Genomic DNA, 19041 nt, shown 5'->3' with positions numbered 1-19041 from the left:
CTCCTGCTCATCATTTCTTACAGCACAATAGAATTCCATTACATTCATATACCACAACTTGTTCAGCCATTCCCCAATGGATGGGCAACCCCTCAATTTCCAATTCCTTGCACAAAAAGAGCAGCTATAAATATTTTTGTACATGTGGGTCCTTTTCCCTTTTTTAAGATCTCTGAGCAAAAGACCCAAAAGTGGTATTGCTGGGTCAAAGGGTATGCACAGCTTTATAGCCCTTTGGGCATAATTCCAGATTGCTCTCCAGAATGGCTGGATCACTTCACAGCTCCACCAACAATGCATTAGTGTTCCAATTTTTCCCCAGCTTCTCCAACATCTATTATTTTCCTTTTTTGTCATATTAGCCAATCTGATAGGTGTCAAGTGGTACCTCAGAGTTGTTTGAATTTGCATCTCTCTAATCAACAGTGATTTAGAGCATTTTTTCATATGGCAACAGATAGCTTTGATTTCTTCCTCAGAAAACTGACTGTTCATATCCTTTGACCATTTCTCAATTGGGGAATGACTTGGATTCATATAAATTTGATTTAGTTCCCTATATATTTTAGAAATGAGGCTTTTATCAGAAGTATTGGCCATAAAAATGGTTTCCCAGGTTTCTGCATCCCTTCTAATTTTGGATGCATTTCTACTGTTTGTACAAAACCTTTTTAATTTAATGTAATCAAAATCATCCATTTTGCATTTCATAATATTCTCTATCTCTTGTCTGATTATAAACTGTTCTCCTTTCCAAAAATCTGAAAGGTAGACTATTCCTTCCTCTCCTAATTTACCTATAGTATCACCTCTTATGTCTAAATCATGAGGTATGCCATTTCTCCAAAGAAATTCCCCTGCTTGATTGCTGGGGTGGAGGGGGCTGGACTGGTGCCCTTGGGCGGGGCCAGGAGCAGGCTCCAGCAGCAGTGACAGAAGTCCCTGGACTCCTTGGCCTGGGCCCCAGGGGGTGGGGTGAGGGGATACCTTGGTGTCTCTCTCTCTCTCTTTGCAGGGATTTAACTGGAAGCTTCCCAGGGGCAATGGCTTCATTCTGCCACACCACAAAGAGAGGCCATACACCATTGCCTCTGCCTTACCCAAGCCTTGCTTCTTGGATGAATTCTGCGGTGCCTATGGTAAGGCCAGTGAGAAGGGGCCCTACTTCCTCACCGAGTACAGCACCCACCAGCTCTTCAGCCAGCTGACCCTGATGCAGCAGGTAAGTGGAGGAGGAGCTGGGCCCCAGGTCAGGTACCCTGAATCCAGGTAGGAACCCTGGTTTAGCTGGGCAGTGTTGCCAGGGCTACCACCTCAGTGCTAGAAACTCAGGATATGCCCTCTGGGGACTACAAGCTCGCCACGATGGGACCCAGCCCCACTCCTGCCTAGGGCCCTGCACCTCTGTGAGCCAGAGAGGCCTAGAAACCACATCAGCAAGCTTCTAGGGGTGATGGAGGCCTGGGTGAGCCCCTTGGGTGTCCTCCACAAACATTTTTACCCTGACCCCATTTTAGGAGCAGGGAACCCTAAGGAGAGGACAAGCCCGTGTGTGGATGCATGTCATTGCTCCCACAAATTACCTTGACGTGCCTAACCAGGAAGGAACATCTATCTCACCACCTCCACTCTAGGTCTCTGAGCTCATGTCTCTCCTTCCCCAATGCTTTCCCTTCCTTCTTTTCCCATCAGCCACTAGGGGGCCCCCAAGGTGAAGCCAGAAAGCTCAGGCCTCCAGTGACTGCCCCAGGGCCCAGGGACTAGGATGGAGAACCCAAGGCAATGTGAGCTAGTGTTGTGAGAGAGACCAAAGACCCCTGTTGGCAGTGGGGTCCCAGTTTATATACCCCTCTAACGATAGGAGGTTATTAAAATGAATTAGGGCACTCAAACCTTAGTAAAAGTGACATGAGAAGGAATGTAGACCCCCCCACCCAAGCGGGTCAGAGCACAATAGTTTCCACCTGGTGTGACTCGGTACAAGTTAAATCTCATCAGTAAAGTCCTCCAGAAAACCCCTGGGTGCTCCTCATTCCTTGCATGGGGTTGCCCAGTCTCACGAGAATGTGCTTGAAACAAGAAAACAAAACAAAACAAAACAAAACCCTAAAGGACTTAGAAAGAAGAGTCGAGGGGGCACTGAACCTTCTCACAACACTCCATTTGATTCCTTGAGGGGCACAGGCTTATCAATAAATCAGTAACTGATATTAAAAACACTTCATCAAGGGTTCTCAACCCTGGGACTTAGGATGGGTAACCATGGGAAGGGACAGAGCCAAAGGGGGCCATCCCCTTTACTAAGTAGACCTTACAGATAACATCTGGTTCTCAGGATGTCATCAGATGCAGCTCTATTCCCTGTGTGAGCTCAGAGCAGTTCTTCCCCAGCTTTCTGTCTCTTAGACACAGGTTACTTGTAGAGATTTTATTCCTCAGTTAAAAATCTCCTACAAAACTGATCTGAACACAACTTCGAATGACTTTGCCAATAACCAGGTCAAATAATGAAAGTTAGTTCAAACCTTATGTCTCAATTATTAGAGAATGAAGTTTGGAACCTTTTATACTAGAGGCTTTTACAATTTTTGGTCCAGTTATGTTGATATATAGAGGAAATTCAGATACAAACAGAAAATTAGAACGCATTGTTTTTACTTGGCATCATTCAATCCCCTTATTAGGAGGACGAGATTCTGCTAAGGAATCTCAAAGTCCTTTTTATAAGAAGATGAACAGCAATACAAAAATGAATTCATAGAAAAGTTGCCAGATGCTCTCAATTGTAACAAAAGCTTCAGGGACGATATTAAAAAATACACTGAATGATCAATTTTACAGCAGTGCATATCCAATCAGTTATAGAAACATTTCCAACTTCTAGCCATGTTCAGATGAATAGTCCCTAACAAAAGGGGATGTCTCTTCAAGACATTTGCGAAATGGACCACAAGTCATGTGGCTATTCCCTTTCTTATCAAAGAATTGAGACAACTGTGATATTAGCTAAATAACAACATCATGTCCCAGTTTCACAGATCTTTGTATCAATTGCCTAATTATCTTCATATCATTATGAGGAATTAAAGGACCTTATCTTACACAGAAATATATAGCTAACAGATGTCAAGGCTAAACACTTAATTGGTAGTTTGGAATATAGAAAGGATCAGAATTCCAGGCCAAACAGCTCAAATCTTAAACCTGCATCTCTCCATATTAGTGTAGATGAAGTTCAGCATTAACCTAAGAGATAAGGATCTCAAATTGTGTTCATTACAGGGCAACTGACATAATTTTAGAAATTTACAATAACAGAATAAGGACATAGCTATACAGTAAGTGAATAAATTTTCCCTAACTTCATGATAATTCCAGGCAAAAAAATGATGCAAATGACCAATTGCATGGAGCCAGGCTTAAAGTCAGCCAGGTAGGATATTTTCCATTCCATGTGTTATATTGGGGGAAATTATTTTGGGAGAGTCTTACCTCAGCCCTTACCAAAAGTCTTTCTCCCAATGTCACCTGAAATTTATGCATGTAAACCCCTGTAGCATTACTGGCATTATGGCTTATTGGTTCAATAGCATACCTTGATGATCATACCTGGAGTTGCACTCAGAATAATATCAGTTAACAGTCCCATAATGTCTTAAATAGTAAGTTCTAGTAATCAGTGTTTTAGGTGAATTCACCTCTAAAAGATCACATATCTTAGATAATTATTGATTATAATCTCACATTGGTAACAGTAAGAAATTCCTAACAGAAAAATCACATCTAATCTTGATATTACTAGTACTTATGCTAAGTAGATGCTTTTTCATCCCCAAATTCAACATTGTTCAGATTGTTTTGCTTTAAGATGCTTAATAACAGGGGCAACTAGGTGGTGCAGTGGATAAAGCACCGGCCCAGGATTCAGGAAGACCTGAATTCAAATCCGACCTCAGGCACTTCACACTTACTAACTGTGTGACTCTGGGCAAGTCACTTAGCCCTTATTGCCCCACAAAAAAAAAAAGCTAAATAACAGACAACAAAAGACTTGGGATGGGATCTATAAATATAATAATCCCAAATTGTATACAAATTATCCAATGTTCAGTTATTAACCACATTCAGATGGGCATAAATACAGACTACTGCTCTCAGAATCCCTTTAAACAATGGGAACAACTTTAAGGTGACTCTTAACTACTTTGCATGCATTTCTACACATGTTCTAATTCCAGATTAAATCACAAACATAGGCAAAATCAGATTTTCCATTAAGATGACATAAGATAGCTCATAAATTATTATTCTTCACTAATGTAACTGACTACTGAAATCCTGTTCCTTAAAACAAAAGCAGTTCTTGACTTTAACCCTACAACTTAACAGATTGACATCTTTGCTTCACAACCTTGTTTACTTTTGTCTAATAATACTCATCATTTTGAAAGAATGAGATACTTCAGGAATTGTATTTTACATATTTGACAAATTCAAGCACCAATTTAACTATTGCTTAGACCACAGAATGATAAGATTCAGATCAAAACAGCAAGATCTTTCCTACTGATAGTTTATTACAGTAAATCAGATGCTTTAGTATTAATTCAATAACTAATAGATTCCCTATCACAATGACAGGCTTTCATTTTGTCTACCCTGATAATAGGTGGACAAATTCAATGGCCAACCTTAGCCTTAGATCTCAGATGTTGCTTCCACTGACTACAGTCTGTTGATGTGTCTCCTAAAGAAGACAGTCCAAATACATGACAAACCTCAGGGGGCAGCTAAGTGGCACAGTGGATAGAGCACTGGCCCTGGAGTCAGGAGAACCTGAGTTCAAATTTGGCCTCAGACACTTGACACTTACTAGCTGTGTGACCCTGGGCAAGTCACTTAACCCTCATTGTTCTGCCCTCCCCCCCCCAAAAAAAATTACAAATATGTGACAAACCTCAGAATGAAACTCAAAAAGAATTTTTAAGGTCCCAGAAAAGTTTTCCTCTCTGACAATAAAGTCTAGTCACAGTAAGTTTGGACATAATTGTTATCAGCATCAAATTATTGCAATACATTAGCTTACAAATAAAATTTAATATGCCTTCCAAAATCATGCAAAAAATCCTTTACTTAAACATACACACAAAAGTGGTTTTTTTAATAAACATTTTTGTTTAAAGTTTTGAGTTCCAAATTCTATCCTTTGTTCCCTTTGAGGGGAGGCAGTAAGCGATCAGATAGAGGCTATACATGTGCAATCATGTAAAACAGCTGCAAATAAGAGGGAAAAAGTCAAAGAAAGTGAAGGACAACATGCTTCCTTCTGTGTCCCATCAGTATCAGCTCTTTCTCTGGAGGTGAATGGTCGACTTCCTCATGAGTCCCTTGGGATTGTCCTGGACCATTGTATTGCTGAGAATAGTTAAGGCTTTCACAATTCTTCCTCAAACAGTATTGCTGTCTCTGTGCACAATGTTCTGCTCAATTTACTATACATCAGTTCATACAAATTTTTTCAGGGCTTTCTGAAATCATCCTGCTTGTCATTTCTTAAAGCACAATAATATTCCATCACCATCATAGACTACAGCTTGTTTAACCATTCCCCAACTGAAGGGCATTCCTTTGATTTCCAATTCTTAGCCACCACAAAAAGAGATGCTATATAAACCTAGAAGCGGTATTAATGGATCAAAGGGTATGCACAGTTTGATAGCCTTTTGGGCATATTCCAAATTGCTCTCCAGAATGGTTGGATCAGTTCACAACTCCACCAACAGTGGATTAGCATCCCAGTTTTCCCATATCCCCTCCACCATCCAATATTTTCCTTTTTTATCATATTAGCACAATCCATCTACCTCTGTCCCTGCACAGAAGAGGCTAATCAGACTGTTGAGAGTAAACACTGTCACCTACACACACTTAGAGATAGGCATAAAACAAAGACCAAAAATAGGGGCAGACACACAGATAAAATGTACTTCCTGGTAAAAAAAAAAAAAAAGTGACTCATCACAGCCCGAGTCCTAACACAGAATCTTCCTTATGGAGAAATTCTCCCTGTGGGCTCAGTTAAGGGGAACTCCTTGTTAAGAATGTGGAGCAAAGGGGCAGCTAGGTGGTGCTGCAATGGATAAAGTACCAGCCCTGGATTCAGGAGGACCTGAGTTCAAATCCGCCCTCAGACAAAACTTGACACTTACTAGCTGTGTGACCTTGGGCAAGTCACTTAACTCTCATTGCCCTGCAAAAACAAAAACAAAAAACAAACAAACAAAAAAAGAATATGGAGCAAAAGGCTCAGATCCCTTTATGGATAGCCGTGACTATGACAATAAAGAATGCGAGAGACATGGTTTCTGGATAATTTGGTTACTTTATGAATAGGCTGGCAGGTTATTAATAAAAGGATGATCAATGACCATCTCTCTCAGACCAAAGACCTTTAATGGCAGTGGAGTGGCTTCTAACTGTAGGAGGTCTGTCACAGAGCAATCAAATCCAAGTGGTTGACATTATTGGGGTGTGTCATATTAAAATAAAGTCTTAGGTCACTCAAATCTTAGTAAAAATGACTTCAGAGAAAGAAGCTTCCCAGGATATCAGTTATTAATAATAATGTCTCACTATGGGAGGGTTCTTTGATTTTGAATGGCAGATAGTGGGGAACATTGCCAGGGGCCTCGCCGCCAGGGAGAGGAGTAGCTTTAGGCTAAGAAGCGGCAGGGAGAATGGGGGAGGTCGACCCTTGTGTCTTGGGCTCCTCTCGATGGATCCCCCTACCCTCGTTGGCCCATCTACAGCATCAGTACCTGGCCTCCCTGCTCTCCTATATCTGACTGCAGTCTCCCCCAGGCCAGCCCATGTCTGGCTGCCCATCCCACGACCACAGTGTCAAGCACCTAGGCCTAGAGGGAGACCTTCCAAAGGGACCTATGGCATAAAGCCCCCAATCCTAATACAGTTTAGACAAGGCCAGGCCACAGAGCAGCAGGAACTCAGCCCTTGGTGAGGAGTGGGCCCTGGGGTTCTCCTGGGTGGGCAGGTCCTGGGTACCCTGAGTGGCACTTTAGGAGAAGTCAGGCAGGGGCATGGGCCCACTGGGCACTGATTGCGCTGCTTTTTCTAACAAGGAGATGTTTCAGAAGTGCCACCCAGTCCACTTCTTGAACTCAAGAGCCCTTGGTGTCCTGGACAAAAGCACAGCCATGCCAAAGTGAGTGTGTCCCTGCGGGGGGGTGGGGGGGGCAGTTGGGCCCCTCAGCCCGACTGCCTCTGGCTGCTGCCCAGAGCCAGCGGGGCCAGCCCCCTTCAGAGACACCATCATGCAAACCACTAGCAAGATGTTTTATGTGTGTTCCTTCAGTCAGTCCCCACAAGCACCCAGAGAGGTGGGGGCTGTAATCCTCTCCAGTTTACAGATGAGGAAACTGAGGCAAACAGAGGCGAAGTGACTTGCTCAGGTGCTAACGAGTCACTTGAACATCTAGGAAGTTCCTGAGAACTCAGGTGTCTTCCTGACTCTGGCCTCAACATTCTATGCACTGTGGCCCCACCTGGATGCCTGTGCCCATCCCTCCCCATGCTGATACGGCCCCTCTTATGCTCTTTGAGAGAAGGGACAACCAAGTCTCCCTCTCTGTAGCATCCACAGGTCTCTGCTCTGATGTCCTGAAGCGCTAGGTGCAGCTGAGTGAGTGTGTGTGTGTGTGTGTACCCACATATGCCTGTGCACACATCTTAGGGCAGACCACAGCAGAAGGTCTCTGGGAGGCCAAAGGGCTACTCCCATGCTCAGCCAGCCCATGGTCTATCCCTCTCATTTTCCCTCTCCACAGATGCACCTCCTCAGAGTCACTGTCAGCCAAGGTTGGGAGCCTGTTCCTGCCCAGTTATACTCAGGACAAGTACCTGTTACAGCTCCTAAGAAATGCTGACAACATCAGCACCTGGGTCGCAGCGGAAATTGTGACAAGCCACACTTCTAAGGTTGGCTAATACCACATCCCAGTCCTAGGGAGGACTGCTGACAAAACAGTTTTGTCTTCCCTCCCACCCATTCTGCAGATGGAGAAACTGAGCCCCAAAGTGGTCAAGTGACCAGCCCGGGGTCACCCTGCTCTTATGTGTCTAAGGTGGGGTTTGAACCCAATCCTCTAGAGACTGAGACCAGTGTCTTTTCCACTGGACCATACCATCTCTCTTTGTCTGGTTCCTGGTTTTCATAGTTTCCTGGCCATCCAACAGATAGACAGACAGACAGACAGACAGACAGACAGACAGACAGACAGACAGACAGACAGACAGACAGACAGATAGATAGATAGATAGATAGATAGATAGATAGATAGATAGATAGACAGATTGACTGACAGACAGACAGACAGACAGACAGACAGACAGACAGACAGACAGACAGACAGACAGATAGATAGATAGATAGATAGATAGATAGATAGATAGATAGATAGATAGATAGATAGATATGGATACATCTGTACATATATGGGTGAGTTGGAAGATGGATGGATATGTAGATATTTGAATAGATAGGTAGATAGATGATAGGTAGATAGATGCATACATATGCATCTACATATGTGGATGAATGGATGTATGGAGAGTTGGATAGGTAAGTAGATGGATAGGCAAGTGGGTAGGTCAATGGATGGATAATTGGCTAAGTAAATGAGTAGGTGGATGGATGGATAGATAGATGGATGGATGGATAGATGGATGGATGGATAGATGGATGGATGGATGAGTGGACGAATGGATGGATGGGCAGGCAGATACGTGGATGGACATATAGTTGAATGGGTAAGTAGATGAATGAATGCTAGTAAGGAAAGTTCTGATTTCTTTAACTGTATGTGATAGACTTTTTTCCAATATCTCATCAGGAAAAGTAGTGAGAAAGTCTTTTCCCTAGCCTTAGTTACCAGATACACTTCCCATCCACAAGGAATCTGTGTGGATTTCCTGATTTCACTATAACATCAGAATAGATGAAGAGCAGGAAATCCACTGTCAGGGAAGAATTCTTGGTGATCACTAAGTTCAACTCTAGCCAAATCACTCATTGCCCAGAGAGAAGGTTGCCCTTGTCTGAGGGCCTAGAATCCAGAACTCTGCCTCCAGTTTAGTCCTTGCAGCCACTATCTTGTCCATATGACAAGCTGAGCTTGTGATGCCCAGCCTGGGCAGAGGGCTCCTAGGAAATCTCAGTAGCTTGGCATGTCAGTCCATGACATAAGGCACAGAGGGCTCCGAGGCTTGCCTGCAGAGTTCTCATTGACCTTTGAGGCAGATTCAGTGCTCCAACATTACATTTGCAATTTTCTTATTAGTTATTTGGAGCATTCTTCTATCTGGTTGTTAATAGTTTTCCTGAGAAAATGGTGCCAAAGACCAAAAGGTGGCTGGGGGCTCTGGGTTTCACTTACAACTTGGGAAGAAATTAATTAGGGTTAGGGTTGGGGTTAGAGTTAGATTCAGAGGCCAAAGGGGTTCCTAGGTAGGATCAGATGCCCTGACCACAGGGTCACTGCTGCTTCGAGGAGGGTCACAGGTAGCACAGTCCCTGTGGCCTCTGCCACAGGGGAGGTCAGAGCCTCCAGGTGCCTCCTGCAACCCTGTTGCTGCCTCTGGAGCCTTTGTGGGGAGGAGGCCATTCTTCAGGGGAGCAGCAGGTGGACCAGAGGCCTCTGAAGAGCCCCCAGGAGTGGATGGATCTCTCTCAGGTTGGCCCCCTGGGGAGGTGAGTCTGGCTGGAGGCTGGACCTGGGCTGAGCTGCCCCAGGGCAGTGTGGGAGTTTCTGAAGTCTTCTCACTTAGTGGAAAGCACGCAGGATGAGGAAGCTGTGGAGACCTCTAGAGAGAAGGAAGAAGGTCAGTCTTGTCTGAGAGCCTCCCGAAATGGTGGTCCAAGAGAGCCAGCCAGCAGGTGGGAAAGCAGGGCCCAGCCATTCTCTCAGGCCGCCTTCTCCAGTGTGGTCGGTCAGCAAGGCCCATAGCAAGGAGCTTATGGGAGAAGTATCCCAGCCTGTTGCAGCAAAATATTGTATCTCAAGGTAGCCACAGGCAAGCGAGGGGGGGGGGGGTTCTTGGCCAGCAGCCCTTCCCTCAGGTTAGCTACTGAGGGGCCAGGCCCAGCCCCCTGATGATGGGTGAGCTCTACTGCACCCACAGCTCAGACAGAGGAGGGGCCTCTCCGCTAGCAAGGGAGGTGCCTCCTACAAGCCAGAGGAGGTGGCCAGGGGCCCTGTAGCTCCTCTGCCTGCTGGAATAGCTGAGCTTTTAGGCCGTCGCCATGGCCGCTTCCTCCTACGTTTGGGTGCCCAGGTCTGCAAGCTCGGGCACCTTTGCTGCATTCTCAGTTTGACCTGAGGGGGGCACCAGAGCTCTCCATAACGGCTTTCCAACAGTATCAGCCTGATGAGCATCTGCAAACCAGTGTCACCAGCCATTGTCCATGACTAACGCTCAGCAGCGCTCTCCTTTGAAGTCGGAGGCAACGATGTTTGGCAAGCACAGGGCTCCCTATTTGAAGCCTTAAACACCAGGCCAGGAGACCCCGAGGAAGAGACCAGGGGCAGCGCAACACGCCTCCAGCCATCCCCACCCCCACCTCCTCTCCTCAGGCGCTGTGGGCACCACCCGGGCACTGACCCGGGAGCCTTGTCAATAACTTTGTTCAGTCCTTTCAGTCTTGCCCAACTATGGTCCCATCTCCTTCTCCGGCCCGTTCTACAGATGAGAAACTGAAGCCAACAGGGCGGAGTGACTTGCCTAGGGTCACACAGCTAGGAAGCGTCCCGACTATATTTGAACTCAGCTCTTCCTGCCTCCAGGCTCAGTGCTCTTCACTGAACCACCTAGCTGCCTAGTATATAAATGATAGCTTTTATGAATCAGTATTATCATCTCTGGCTCAAAATCCTCTTCCCTCCCTTCCGTTATCAAATGAGATAATATTTGTAAAGTGCTTAGCGCAGTGTCTGGCAGGGGCTTAATAAATGCACATTCTCCCATCTCCTTTCTTTCTCCCACCCCTTCCTCCTCCTCCTGTGGCCATGGAGAAATTCATTTCAGGCCAGTCACTTTTACCTCCCATACCTCTTTGAGGATCTTATGTAGATGAGTGACCATGGGCAAAGATGTGACTACAGTCTAGGTGCTGGAGACACAGTCATTAACTAGCTGCTCTTTTCAGAAGCAAATAAGATATTCACAGGGTGGAGTCGATGGCTGAGCCAAGGTTCATGGGCTCAGGGTCCTGGGCTGTCTCCATCAGGGACTGAGGGAAGCCGATGGTCCAGGGGGTGGTGGTGACAAAATGTTCTGGAGGAAAGGGCAAACCACTCTAGTATGTTTGCCAAAAAGACCTCGAATGGGGTAACCAAGAGACGGACATGACTGAAATGACTGAACAACAAAGTTATGGTGCCGTAAGGTTTGAAAAGCACTTTAAAAATATTATCTCATTTTCTCTTCCCAACAACCCTGTAATATTTTACAGGTGAGGAAACTGAGGCAGGCAGGTTAGGAGGTTAAGTGATCATGCAGCTGAGTGTCTAAAGTAGGATTTGAACTCAGATCTTTGGCACTACCTACTTAGTGCTCCACCTAGAATCTCTTAAGAGGGGATCCTCTGGGGCAGCTAGGTGGTGCAGTGGATAGAGCACTGGCCCTGGAGTCAGGAGTACCTGAGTTCAAATCCCACCTCAGACACTTAACACTTACTAGCTGTGTGACCCTGGGCAAGTCACTTAACCCCAATTGCCTCACTAAAAAAAAAAAAAAAAAAGAGGGGATCCTCTTAACTCCTGCCTAGAGGTGAGAGAATTCTGAGTTAAGGTCCTGAGGGGATTAAATGGAAAAATAGAAGATTCTGATCTGATCCTAAGCTAAGATTTGTTGAAAGCATTTTGGAGCCAATTGCTGCCTCTAGCTGAAGAGAGTTCAGTGCAAGCTCTGCAGAAAGACCACACACCAAGGAGGAGGCATTGGGCTGAGCTGCCAGACCAGTAGAGGCCAATGGTGTGGCAACTTAGTGGAACTTCCTGAGAACCTTCTGGAGAGAGAAAAGAAACAGAGGCCCCCCCAGCCCCAGGGTCTCGAGTCAGCTCGGTCATGCCTGTCACCTGGACAGCTACCATCATCCCACAGGTTCATTCCCACTCTTCCCACCTCCTGGAATCTAGGTGTATTTGTGGCAGAGTGTGACCTTGGTGTCGGGAGAAGGGCTTTGGGATTATTCTGCTTGTTGTGCTGTCTAAGGGCAGTTGATTGTTCAGGAGGACTAGCACTTCTGGTGTGAGAGCTGCCGAGCCCTTTCCAGAGCTGCTCATCTACCTCTGGTGGCCACCTGCCACCCAACTCTCACCTATGGCTCCAGGAAGCCATAGCACAAGTAGCAGCCACACTCTGGTAACCTGAAATTGACTAAAGCAGGTCGAAAGTAATCGATATGCCTCCAACCCGTCAGTGAGTTAGGGGAGGGACGTCTATCCCAAGCACATGGACAGGGGATGAGAACAATTTGTTCCAACAACCATGAAGGTGGCCTGGGTGCGGTGGAGCCCTTAGAGTTTGGTCAGACACTGGAGTGCCCGGTGGTCTGGACTTTTGTCCTCCCATTAGATGTCGGTGGCTCTTGAAGAGAGAATAAGGCTGATGACTTCAAACCACTCTGCCTCACTCAAATCCAATTTATACACAAGTCAAGACAACATCACGATGTCCTTGTTCCTCTTCAAAAGCAAAGAACAAACAAGCTTGCTGCGCCCTTAATTGCATTTAGACGGGCCTCTGCTGGCCAATTAAGGGAACACACACCAGTGAGTGTTTAAGAAGACAGTCATCCACTGGGTTACCCCTAGGTAGTAACAGCCACCCCAGGGGGAAAAGCTGCCCCAAAAGAATGAGAGAGCATTCACAATGATAGGAAAGAGCCAAGAGTGGAATCGATGACCAAGAATGAACCTTGCCCTAAGAAGTTTCAGTCTGGCTAGAATGCAGTGGTGGTGAGGCTCAGGAAGGAGACAGATGTGCCAGCGCCTGCACACGGTTGCCTGGGGTCAGGGTGGAAGGGCTTCCCGAATGCTGAGATGAGCAGTTTTTGTTTTCTCCCAAAGGCAGTGGCTGGTGATGAGAAGGGGTAAACATGAGATAGATCGTGAATCCCTAAGACTGTGCAAGAGATAATAACTAGGATTTCCACAGCACTTTGAAAGATCCTCACAGCAACCCTTGCAAGTAGGTGTTATGATTATCCCCACTTTGCAGCTGAAGAAACTGAGGCTCAAAGTTAGGGACTTCTTCAGGGTCACCCAGTTAAGAAAGTGGACTTCCGAACCCCAGCTCCCGGCTCCCATCCTCTGCACTGTGCCACCTAGTGGCCAAAAGGGAAGCAAAGGCTGCTTTCCTCCTCAGCCTGTCCGCCTGATAAGGGGCCGCCCTTTACACACCTGGGGGCTCTGGGAGAGGGTCGGACCACGAGGCTGCAATGCCCCCCCTGCAGAGGGGGGCTATGGGTGGGACCATCAAGCTCAAAGCTGAGCTCACAGGCCCATGATCTGCCTGGAGAAGGGACTGAGGGGCCCAGAGAGAAGAGGCCCCGCAGTGGGAGCATGGAGTGAGCATCCTAGCCCAGGAGCTGGCAGGGCCCAGGAGTGAGGGGTGACGGGGTGATGGAGGCACCAGCGGATGAGGACAGTCTGCAGGTCCCTGAGAGAGGAGCTGATTGAAAAAGGAGGGGTCTCTCAGGGGAGGAAGAGGGAGGGGAACCTCCTCAGAGCCTCAAACTCCAGCATGAGACACACCACTGAGGTCACAGAGTTCTGGTTGTCATGTCAGACTGTGACCCCTTTGGGGGGTTTCTGGGCAAAGATCCTAGAGGGCTTGGCACTTCCTTCTCCAGCCCACTGTACAGATGAGGACACTAAGGCAGACAGGGTGAAGTGACTTGCCCAGGGTCACACAGTGCCACTGTGCCTCCTAGCTGTCATTGAGAACAACCCCCTTATTTGACCAAGTCTGAACCCAGGTCTTTCGGATTCCTCATCAGTCTTTAGTTCTATTCTGGGGGATACAACTGAGAGATCAGGAGATGTGACCAAGGGGAGGCCTGGCCTCTATAAAGAAGAAGGGGAGGAGGCAGCTAGGTGGTGCAGTGGATAAAGCACCGGCCCTGGATTCGGGAGGACCCGAGTTCAAATGTGGCCTCAGACACTTGACACTTACTAGCTGTGTGACCCTGGGCAAGTCACTTAACCCCAATTGCCTCACCAAAAAAAAAGAAGGAAGAAGAGGAGGAGGAGGAGGAGGAGGAGGAGGAGGAGGAGAAGAAGAAGAAGAAGAAGAAGAAGAAGAAGAAGAAGAAGAAGAAGAAGAAGAAGAAGAAGAAGAAGAAGAGGAGGAGGAGGAGGAGGAGGAGGAGGAGGAGGAGCAACTGTGGTCCTAGCTGGGAGAGGAGGAGGGGCTGGTGCTGGAAGCCTTGGAAAGTAGGCCCAGAAAGAGAGGAACAATAGGCCTGCTAATGACTGGGCCCTTTCCTTGAAGGACAAGTGCTTGGAACTCTTTGTTTGCTCAGGTACTCACAAAACGAAAGGGCTAGACCTTTGTTGCTGCCCTGGCAGGGTAGAGGATAAAGGGTTGGGGTCTGAGTTCAAACCCTGCCTCTTGTCCTTCCTCAAAGCCTCAATTTCCTCACCTGTAAAATGGACCTAGTAAGGGCACCAGCCCCCCCAGGGTCCTTGGGAGAATTGAAGGAGGCAAGATGTGCAGAGAGTGCTCTGCCACCTGAACATTCTTGAGGAGGGCTGGTCATTGGTGCCTGGTGGCCCTGCTTCCTGGGTGCCCTGAGGCCAGGAGGGAAGGAGGCAACTTGAGTCTGGGGCCCACATCGACTTGGCTGGGCATCCAGCCCCAAGGTTCTGAAGTTGCGCCTGCTTCCCCACCTTGGGCATTGGGTTTGTCTGTTTGTCTGTGTTGAGCAGAATGTGAGGAAGGAGAGAAGGGGGATCAGAAAGCAGCAGAAGCAGGAGTGCTCTGGGACTGAACCCTCTGACCCTCCCTTCCCAGCGGCTAGTGGATATTCTGCTCCTTTCCTGTCTCAGCTGCAGGTGAATCTCCTCTCCAAGTTTCTGCTGGTCGCCAAGGCTTCCTATGAGCAAAGGAATTTTTCCACAGCTATGCAGATACTGGGGGGCTAGAGCATCTCCTGGTGAGGCAGCTGCCGGTGCGTGAGCAGTGCCTGGGTGCTGGTGGGCGGGCTTGCTGGCTGGCTTACCCGGCCTCTTGGACTTAGCTAATGAGGTTTATTTTGTGTCTTAAAGGCCTGGAAAATCCTCCCAGCAAAGATCGCAGAAATCATGGAGGAACTAAAAGCTGTTGAGGTACTGATGATGAACTTGGCTCCTTCCCCAGGATGAGTGAGGCCCCCCAGACCTTGAGCCCTAGAACCACGGCCCAGAGTTATTTGTGCCTGGAGTTTGGGGGAGCCAGGGAAAGGAGGGGGGCTGTCAGGGCTGTGGGTCTGTCACCAGGTAGGGAGGTTGTGAGGGAAAACAATCCTCAATAATTCTTGGGAACTCAGCAGCGATGTGACAAAGGCTCATTTATTTCCTTCTTGTGAGAAGGTGGCAGCCTAGTATGCAGCTGGTGGGTGCCAAGAATGGGGGCATCACAGGCCCGGTTTTAAATCCTAGTCTTATTGCAAATAAGCCCTCCCCCTTTTCATCATTGGTCCAATTACTCAAGGGTTACAATCTAAGCACAAAAACTAGCTAATCTGAATTCAGTATTCCCATCCCTAATCAATTCTTCCTTATATAGGCATAACTCAGGAATGGACCTTATTAAGACCAAGGCTCCTTGAACCATGTGATTTTGTTAGCCAGAGTGGGAGGAGGGGGTCTGAGACCTTTGTCCTTAAAACAGGTCAGGAGGAATATGATCGACTGTCATATTAAGGAGACAATTAACCATTTTCTCACAGAGGTACAATGGCATTCGTGGGTGACCCCAAAATGTCTGCACCCTGGGCCCAAGCCCTAATGGCCCCACCCCAGTCGAATCACGAAATGATACATGTGGGGTTAGACTTCCTTTGGTGGTTGGCTCTGCTGCATACCTACTGTGCATTCCTGAGCAGGGCACTCACCTACCAGAGGGACTGCAAACAGTAGGATGGAGGCTGTGAGGCGTGGGGATCATTTTTTGAACCAGGAACCAGGGTGTTGCTGCTTCTTCCCAATGGCCCAGCCTTGGCCATTGGACAGAAGATGCCGTTAAGGAGGCACCTACTATGTGCTAGGCCCTCTGTTAGGCTCTGGAGACACCAAGAAAAAAGGCATGAGGGAAGTGACTGCAAACATGCCCACAAAACAGAGAGAGGAGATAGGGTGTCATTTCAGACCACTGTAGGACCCTGAGCCAGGCCTGGGATTCTGGGTCCCAAAGGATGGGAAAGTTGGGAAGGAAGCTATCAGCCAGAAGCAGCATTCATTAGGTGCCTACTATGTGCTGGGCACTGTGCTAACGAGTGGGGATCCAGCCACAAAGCCCCAAGGCAGGTGCCCCTCATAGCCCAAGGGAGCATCAGCCTAAACCCTGCTGAAGCTCCCCCTGAGCCGTCCTCCTGTCCCCACCAGGTGTTCCTCAAGAGTGACAGCGTGTGTTTGATGGAAGGACGCAGGTTCCGCACGCAGCCCACCATCCCATCTGCCCACCTACTGGCCATGCACATCCAGCAACTGGAGACAGGGGGCTTCACCATGACCAACGGAGCCCACAAGTGGAGCAAGCTCAGGTGCCTCCCCCTTCTGTGGGGCAGGAGCCTAGGCTGGCCAGGGGCAGGGGGAGTCAGGGTGGATGCCTGAGGGCAGGAGGGTGGGTCTGGGCTGGATTGGGGTGAAGGGGCAGAGGGAGTTCAGGCTGGATAGGAGTGGGTGAGGGGATATGGGGGGGGCACAGAGGAAGTTCTCTTTGGATGCCTGAGTGGGGGGGGAAGTCCTGGCTGGATTGGGGGAGGGGGGCACAGAGGGAGTTCTCGAGGTGGTGGACGAGATGGATGCACAGAGATGCCTCTCCCTTTGGCGCTCAGCTCAAGCCTCTGTCCTCTCCTCTCAAGGAACATCGCCAAGGTGGTAAGCCAGGTCCACGCATTTCAAGAAAACCCCTACCCCTTTGCCGCAGACCACAAGCTTCAGTCGTACCTCAAGCAAAGAATTGCTCGCTTCAGTGGGGCCGACATTTCCCTCTTGGCTGCTGACAACAGGGCCAACTTCCACCAAGTTCCTGGTGAAAAACATTCCCGGAAGATTCAGGACACGTTGAGGCGGATGAAGGCGACCTTTCAGTAGCAGAGGATCATCGCTGCAGGATTCCAAAGCAGGGGCTGGTGGGGAGGTGGCAGGGAAGGCCACCTCACCTCTGGGACTGACCCTGAGTACTAGGCTTTCCTACCCCCTGAGCCTTCCTGCCCCCTTCCTCAGGCCCTTTCTCTGTCCCCTGGATCATCCAGAGCTCAGGCTGGAAGAAGCTTCAGAGCACCCAGAGAATGGGGGGGGAGGGGACTGAGAGGGAATGCCACTGAAGGACAATGCCCAGGACAGTCATGCCATCATTATTTTAATCAGGCCTCTGTGGTGGTCAGTGTCTGGCAGATAGGTGATGCAGTGGACAGAGTGCTGGGCCAGGAGTCAGGAAGACTCTCCCTGAGTTCAAATCTAGCCTCAGACACTAGCTGTGTGACCTTGGGCAAGTCACTTAACATTGCTTGCCTCAGTTTCCTCATCTGTAAAAGGAGCTGAAGAAGGAAACAGCAAACCACTCCAGGATCTTTGCTAAGAAAACCCTGGCTGGAGTCACCAAGAGTGACATGACTGAAAAACGACTGACCAGCCGCCTCAGCCACATGTTCTCCTTTGGCCCTGGTTCTCCCTGTTTTGTTTTGTTTTGGTTTTCTCTACAGTGGAAAGACCTTCTAAGTACTCACTATGTGTGTGGGAGCAAGGAGCAAAATGTTCCTGGCTCCTGGGCCCCTGAGGACATGCCAAGCCCCACTGAGCCCCCCAGTCCCTTCCTACCCTCCTCTGCTTCTTGGGTAGCTCCCCAATTTCTTCTGAGAGAGTTAGCTAGAGAGCCACAGGCAGAGGGTGGGTGGCTAAGGCCCTTTGTCCCCTGGGCAGTACCACCCTGAGTGCCCAGAGCCAGAGCCAGAGCAAGGTCAAGCCTGCTGGAAATTCAAGTTGATTTCTCACCATTGAGCCATGATGCCTCCTCTCCTTCCCCCCAGCCCCACTATGTCCAGCCACAGGGAGCTTTTGTTGGGTTCCAGCAGGAGTCCCCTAGTCACTTGCCAAGGGTGCCAATGTCCAGCTAAACCCTGAAATGCCTCTTAGCTGGGCCTCCTTCTCCCCTCCAAAGCAGCTTTCATCCTGTCCCAAGACCATGAAGATTTTAACAGGCTTTGAGTTAGGCTCCTGGAAGCTCCCAGAAGTCCTCATTAATGGTCGTCATCCTTTATTCCCAAGCTCCAGGGGTGGATTCCCATGGGTCTGAAGCAGCAAGGCCACCCCATACAGAGGCACTGGACCTGAGGCTTTGGTCTCAGGTCTCCATCCTTTGCTGATGAGGGGCAGGGAGATTGGGGTCTTCCTTAGGCATCTCTGGCTTTAACTCCCTCTGTAGGGTCCTGGGTACCTCCTGCCCTGCCCCACACTGTGATTAGGGCAGGGAGTGTGGAGTCACCCATTCCTGGGAGGGAGGGAGGCAGGGAGGCAGGGGTGACCACTGTAGGGACAGTGGAGGACACTGTACCTGTGCTACATGTGTGGGGTCCAGTAGCCCAACTAATAGCAAGCCTGTAAAAGTGCAACAGCTTTCCATGGGCATTGTGGGTACAAGGTGTGTGTGAGTACTACACACACACACACACACACATACACACACACACACACATGCACAGAGGCACATGCAGACTGCCCCAGCCGTCCCAGGACCAAGCTTAAAGGAAGGACAAGGATC

General features: G+C 48.4%; 1 protein-coding gene across 1 annotated transcript in view; it reads left to right on the top strand.

Moving 5' to 3' along the window:
* Positions 1-18786, top strand: part of KNDC1 (kinase non-catalytic C-lobe domain containing 1) — an 89408-nt gene extending 70622 nt beyond the window's left edge. Inside the window, 8 exon segments of the mRNA XM_043983330.1 lie at positions 1016-1222; positions 7140-7222; positions 7845-7995; positions 15129-15210; positions 15213-15250; positions 15348-15407; positions 16665-16822; positions 17144-18786. Coding sequence (XP_043839265.1) covers positions 1016-1222; positions 7140-7222; positions 7845-7995; positions 15129-15210; positions 15213-15250; positions 15348-15407; positions 16665-16822; positions 17144-17375 — 1011 coding nt within the window. The 3' untranslated portion in view covers positions 17376-18786.
* The last annotated feature ends 255 nt before the right edge of the window (positions 18787-19041 follow it).

Source organism: Dromiciops gliroides, chromosome 2 (genome assembly GCF_019393635.1).
Source record: "Dromiciops gliroides isolate mDroGli1 chromosome 2, mDroGli1.pri, whole genome shotgun sequence".
Taxonomy (NCBI): Eukaryota; Metazoa; Chordata; class Mammalia; order Microbiotheria; family Microbiotheriidae; genus Dromiciops; species Dromiciops gliroides.
This window is presented reverse-complemented; position numbering and strand designations above follow the sequence as displayed.